The sequence below is a fragment of the Nuphar pumila genome, chromosome 12 (genome assembly GCF_984573655.1).
Source record: "Nuphar pumila chromosome 12, dmNupPumi1.hap1.1, whole genome shotgun sequence".
Taxonomy (NCBI): Eukaryota; Viridiplantae; Streptophyta; class Magnoliopsida; order Nymphaeales; family Nymphaeaceae; genus Nuphar; species Nuphar pumila.
In genome coordinates, this window is record NC_143260.1 from 22,287,642 (window position 1) to 22,294,430 (window position 6,789).

Consider the following 6,789-nt stretch of genomic DNA (forward strand, 5'->3'; position numbering starts at 1 on the left):
GTGTTTGGCATGGTCTATTGCTAGCCAGGAATAAACGTGTTAGTTATGTGAGCTAGTTCATACGAAACCAAGCTTACAGTTCATGCATATATATATATATATATATATATATATATATATATATATATATATATATATATAAACTCTATGTATGTGTGAACATAAAAAGCAGAACTGAATCATGAGGATGTAGATCAACCCAGACCCGATCCGTATCCGACTCATTTCCATGCCCTACTTTTTGAGGCGTAGGCCTAAAGCCACGTCACTTCCACCCAACTGCCGAGAGTTGGGCTGCGACGTCACGCCAACGAAACCCACGTCATAATGACGCGACTCCGTTAGCAGCACGCGTTCTGTTCCTGCCCCAAAAAAGGGGAGCGGTGGGCCCCGTTATGGTGGATCCCACGTGCCACGTGGACCATGATCAACTGTCTGAGTTTCAATTGTCCACTTGTTTTTATTGAGAAAGCACCCAGCGAGAGAAACACTCCCTCCCTCCTTCCGAGAGATTTTCTGACGTCTTCCTATCGCGACTCGCCGGGAAAGAGATGGGCCGCCCGGCGGCCCTGCTCCTTCTCCTATCCTCCCTCGTGGCTCTGGTCCTCTCCACCGATAACCAGATTCCGGCATGGTCCGAAATCCTCCGCCTGCCGTCTCAGCTCTCCGGCGATGCAGATGATGGAGACTCTGCCGGGACGCGGTGGGCCGTCCTCGTCGCCGGCTCTTCGGGCTACGGAAACTACCGGCACCAGGTGCAGGCCTCAGCTACGGCCCTGATTTCTCTTTGATTTTACTCGTTTTTTCGGGATATTTTTTGTGTTTTTCAGGGTCTTTCTCGTTTCCTTTTTGGTTCTCAGATCGTGATATTTTCTTAGTGACATAGGGTTTTGATGATGACGATGACGACACAAAATTAGGTTTTTTGTTACTGTGGATTCTTCTCTCGTGTTGGTGCTTCATCTCTTGGTAGATTTCTTGGAGAAGTAGGGTTTTGATGATGGAGAAATAAGGGTGTGTGTTTTTTGTGGTGATTGGGGGGTTGTTTTTGTATTTCCTTACGTGGTATTTTTTTTCTCTCCAGATAGCGTTTGGTGGAAAAAAATTCTGTTTTCTCTCTCAGAATTTAACCTACAGTTATCAGATATTGGGATTTCATTGTTGCTTATGCTTGTTTATTGTGGATTGATCATAGATTCAGTTGGAATTCTGCGTTATTTTCTTCTGTGCTTGGGTTTCCTTGACTCAAAAAATAAGATAAGTTGGGAAATTAAATTGTACTCCAAAACACCAGTTACCCAACTTTTCCGAATTCTTAGAAGTGGGTGAATCCAAACACCCACCTTCTCAATGGACTGATAGCACCATTATTGAATGCATGCCTTATTCATCACGCAATCGTAATGATGCAATTTTTCGAAAAAATATTGTATTTGAGCCTTGTGGAGCTGCCTAGGATTCCTACCTTCCTCATGGTGTTTATGATGCTATTGGTGATAAAATATGCAACTTTGAATTTAGAGTTATACGTAGAGCATGCAAAAGTACGATGATAACATGATAAGTATTCCGTTAAGAGCTTCAGAAACTTGTGAAATGATTACTGTCATTTAATTCATTTGGAGAATTGGATGATATCTGTGGAAAGTTTCTCTTTGCCCATATGCTAGACATAATATCCACTTTGATAGGCGTAGATGGAGATCATGAAGGTAAGTTAAACTAGAGTTAGCATCTTATACTAATTAATGGGTAATTAATTTAGTTTGTGGAGTTTTTATTGATGCAATGGATTCCTATATTGAGTTTGAAGTATACCATTCTACCGGAGAACATACAATTTGGAAAAAGTCACAGAATTCACCGTTAGCTTTTCCTTTTGGTATAACATGTGCAGTTAATATGTATTTAGATTGTTCACAATCTCTGTTTATTGGTGTATTTTGTTGTGACATTATTGGTAATAGCACTTGAAGACTGTTTGGACTCGCAGAAATAGTGCACAATTAAAATTTTCTTGGCTATTCTTTTCTCTTGACACTCATTCTAAATAACCTCTGTTAGACCATGTTGATTTGTGTCATTCCTGAGAGCATGTCTGTAAAACAGGCATGCATTAATGTGCATGTGAATTCGTATACACATGCACATATACCGCATGTCAAATAAGAGTTGAAGAAGAAGAAAGAAAGAATTTCTTGCATTCTCTATATCTGAGGGAAGATCTTTTATTGTCCATGGTCTGTTTAAGTCAAGATCAATTTTTTCATCTTAATATGAGTGGATTTACGTGTGAGCATTGAAGAGTGACTCTTAAAAATTGTATCTTCAGGCTGATGTTTGTCATGCATACCAAACCATGATAAAGGGTGGATTAAAAGAGGAAAACATCGTTGTCTTTATGTATGATGACGTCGCTCACCATAAGGAGAATCCTCGACCTGGTGTTATCATCAATCATCCGCATGGTGAGGATGTCTATGCAGGTGTCCCCAAGGTTAATTTTCTCTCACATCCTATGTCCCAATTCTTGTTGAATCTTGTGAATTGCTGTTTCTGGGCCACTGATATCTGTCAATGGTCATAGGATTATGTTGGAGATGATGTTACCGTGGATAACTTATTTGCTGTTCTTCTTGGAAACAAGCGCGCTGTTACTGGGGGGAGTGGGAAAGTTGTGGATAGTGGTCCTAATGACCATATTTTTGTCTTCTATGCTGATCATGGAGGGCCTGGAGTGCTCGGTAAGCAGTTCTGTGAAGTTTGTATCGACTTCCACAATGTTGAACTATGGGGCATGAATTACATAATGTTTCTGTAGGCAGTTCTGTTATGTTTGTATGACTTCTACATTGTTCAAATCTATCTGAATTACATAATTTTTCTGTCTGTCTTAGCTCTATATAGGTTTATTTCTCTTCATAGATACTCAAAAGGATTTGTTGAATTACCGAATACCTTGATCTGTATGCTTGCAGGGATGCCCACTTATCCTTACCTTTATGCCATTGATCTTGTGAATGTCTTGAAGAAAAAACATGCTTCTGGCACATATAAAAGCTTGGTACTGAGGAAACTTTTCAGACATCCGAGTGTTTTAATGTAATTTTTTTATTGCTAGTCTGTGCTTGTGACTCATGCTGCTTTGTTCTTCTTTAAGGTGTTTTACCTTGAAGCTTGTGAATCTGGGAGTATTTTTGAGGGTCTTCTGCCAGAAGGTCTGAATATATATGCTACCACAGCAGCAAATGCTGTCGAAAGCAGTTGGGGAACATACTGTCCTGGGGGGTCTCCTAGTCCTGCCCCAGAGTTTGACACATGTCTGGGAGACCTGTATAGTGTTTCTTGGATGGAAGACAGGTATAAATTCTATGTACATACTCTGGGCATTTGTTTTGATGTATACGTAAAAGATAATTGCTGCCTGTAGGATTGAGAAATTTTACCCATTACAATATATTGGAAGTTAGTGAAAAAATCAGTATTTTCCTTTGGTTCCAGCCACTCTGACATTCAACAATGTTGCTTATCCTGCAAATTTTGCAACCATAAGTTGTATTTTCATTATGATGTTTCTCGTATGTGTTTGTAGCTAGATTCTGTTAACATGACCAACTTTTCATGTTTTCCTCAGTGATGTTCATAATTTGCAAAATGAGACGTTGAAGCAGCAGTATCATCTGGTAAATGTGATTTCCATTTTTATAGTTGCATTAGTGCCTTACCGACTCAGAACAACTGAGTCTATGTTTTCAGCCATGACAAATGTGGTTGGAACTGCTGCAGGTTAAGGACAGGGCTTCAAATCATAATACATATAATTTGGGTTCCCATGTTATGCAATATGGAGATTTAGAGCTCAGCAAAGAACGTCTCTTCTTGTTTATGGGATCGAACACTGCTAATGAGAACTCTTCTTTCATCAGCGATAACAACCTGCCATTGCATTCGACGGCTGTAAACCAACGAGATGCTGATCTTCTTTACTTTTGGAATAAGGTTGGTGAAAAAGAATGCTCAAATATCTACAGTCTTGTCTGGAAGAGTTATTAGTTGCTGCTCTTTAGTGTTGTCATGTGTTTATTTTCCACTGCCTTTATATTTCTTCAGACTTCCAATTTTAACCACGTAATCATATTAGAAAATATCCAATTGAACTTTTTTGTCCGCCTTTGAGCAGTATCAAAAAATCCCAGAAGGCTCTCCCAAGAAACTTAATGCTCAAAAGCAGTTGTTTGATGTGATGGCCCATCGATTGCATATAGACAACAGTATGGAGCTTATCGGAAAGCTTCTCTTTGGATCTGAGAAAGGACCAGAAGTGCTCAAGAATGTAAGACCAGCTGGGCAACCGCTAGTTGATGATTGGGACTGTCTGAAGACGATGGTCAGTTTCATTTATCCCCTCATACCAGAGAAAAACCTGGAATTCTTTTACTGCTTAAATCACTAATTTGCAGAAGTGATGGTTATATTTTCCTGTTAATTTTTTAATTTTATTATCACATGGATACTTCATATCGTGTCCTTTTATATACTAGCCGTACTGAAAACTTCATAAAAATGACCGTATCCCCATATCCACAGCCGTATCCATGTGACATGGGGAAACTAGAGGTGGCCAATTCTTTTACTGTATAATGTTGTTTATGTTTATCATATCATCGCTCAGCAACATATTTCTATTTCTGTTTTTCTCTTTTATTTTCTTTGTCTGCAAGCATGAAACTTGAAACCCAACAGATAGTTCTTATAAATCATCATCTTGATCATCATATTGCAATGCTTGAGTTTCACTTCTTAAGTGAACTAGCTTTACTTTCTCAGGAGGTTATGCCTGCTTGTGAATTCTGTTTGTTGTTCATCACTTCTGAGCAGCATTGGAGGATTGTAACATTTGACTTTCCAAATAAATGTGTGGAAGGCATCATCTGTGATACAGATATCTTCTACATTTACTGAAAATTCCTTTTGCAAGATCCACTTTACCCTTGCCCATGCAGCACTGAAACAGGGCATGGTCAATGTTGCACCTCTTGAGCAAAAAGATCGGTGGTTTTTCCCAGACATTAGAATCAACTTTGCCTTTCACGTTCAGTCTGACTTTTGGTTTTTGATGCAGGTCCGTACCTTTGAGGCACACTGTGGATCTCTCTCCCAGTATGGTATGAAGCATATGCGATCAATTGCTAATATCTGCAATGCAGGAATCAGAAAGGAGACCATGGCTGAGGTATCTGCTCAAGCTTGCACCAGTATTCCTGCAGGTTCATGGAGTTCTCTTGCTAGGGGTTTCAGTGCTTAAAAGAATCTATCATGCCAATAGTGTGGTGCCTTGGGACAAGTTGTACTGAATCTTTTGTACAAATAAAAGATGTAATTCCAATACGTAAATAATTAGAATCGCGCAACTGTTATTGATGTCTTTATTGTTTTAGATCGCAATGCAACTATTAGATCATGAAAAAGTTCTTAACCTGAAAATATCATGTGAATGCATCCTTTTTGGGCTCTTTTACAACAAGGCTAATAATGGCTGAATAGGACCTCAATATGCTATGTGGGACCCATAAATGAGAGTAATCCGTTCATGGTTTTACTGTGGTGACCCAAACGATGTCCCTTAAAGCGCGTTTGCGTGCCTCAAAACGCTGGAGCTTCCTGCAGGAACGCACAATTTTTGATGTATTTTTGTGGGGGCCACCGTGGCAACGCTGGTAAAGATGGAGGGTCCTCATGTGCAGCAGCACATAAAAAATGTGTAATGTGATTGCACACGATCGGGCCTCATTTTCTCTCCATAGGGTTAACTGTTCACAGCCTGCTTGAGAATAGATCACTTTTTTCCTGATTGGATGTGGCAATCAGCACACGAGCTGAGTTCAAGCTGAGCTTGGGCTGTCTTGGCTCGGTTCGTGAAAGAAAACAGGTTGTTAGATGGGTTCAAGCCGAGTTTGGACTGTCTTGGCTCGGCTCATGAAGGAAAACAGGTTGTTCGAGCCGAGCTTGAACACAACCATGGCTTGGGATCGATTCGAGTCAAGCTCAATGTTCTTATTTTTTTTTGAAAATGGTGTATAAAATGCCTTTTTGAAAGAGATGGTGGAATTTAAACTCATGCCTCTTCTAAATAGGCCCAATGCTTTATCCACTAAGGTAAGACCCTTATTTGTGTTACTAATGTGAACAAAATACATAGATATATAAATCTAATTTTTTTATATAACTATATGAACCGAGCTTAATCGGGCTTACCAAGTTTATTGGAGCTGGACTGCTAGTATCGGCTCATTTATCTGTTTCGAGCCTGAAACCTTGTTCAAGCTCATCTCATTTATTTTTAAAACGAATTCGAGTCAAACTTAAATGAGTCGAGCTCGAGCCAAGCCGTTGTGCACCCCTACTGGCAATCTTATTATGCACTATGCCCCTCCTTGATCCCTGGATATGGATTGGTATGCTTGGAGCTATATAGGATGAGTCCAATCTGCATGGGATATTTATGATTGGATCATATCCTAATCATGAGCCCATATTCAGCCATATCCATATGGGTCAACTCATATATGGCATCCTAAGAAAAGAATGTGGCTTTCTGCTAGACTTAGTTCTGAAAAGACAAGTCCTCTCCTAATTGGTTTTATACAATCCAGGGAGGATCCAATTTTGTGTGATCCCCTTAAATTCTGGCTGCAGTTAACAAATCTTGTTGCAATCCAGAAGTAAACAACGCGATCCATAACTATAAGACCCATAAATTTTATGAAATTTTAATACAATAAAGAGGAA

General features: G+C 39.6%; 1 protein-coding gene across 1 annotated transcript; it reads left to right on the plus strand.

The window, feature by feature from the left end:
* The first annotated feature begins 551 nt into the window (after positions 1 to 551).
* LOC149820284 (vacuolar-processing enzyme-like) lies at positions 552 to 5,394 on the plus strand. Its single transcript, XM_089982275.1, has 9 exons — positions 552 to 755; positions 2,333 to 2,497; positions 2,588 to 2,744; positions 2,979 to 3,064; positions 3,161 to 3,360; positions 3,635 to 3,683; positions 3,787 to 3,999; positions 4,181 to 4,387; positions 5,123 to 5,394. Exons 1-9 carry the CDS (start codon positions 552 to 554, stop codon positions 5,303 to 5,305), a joined length of 1,464 nt encoding a protein of 487 aa, XP_089838401.1. The 3' UTR covers positions 5,306 to 5,394.
* Positions 5,395 to 6,789: the final 1,395 nt, after the last annotated feature.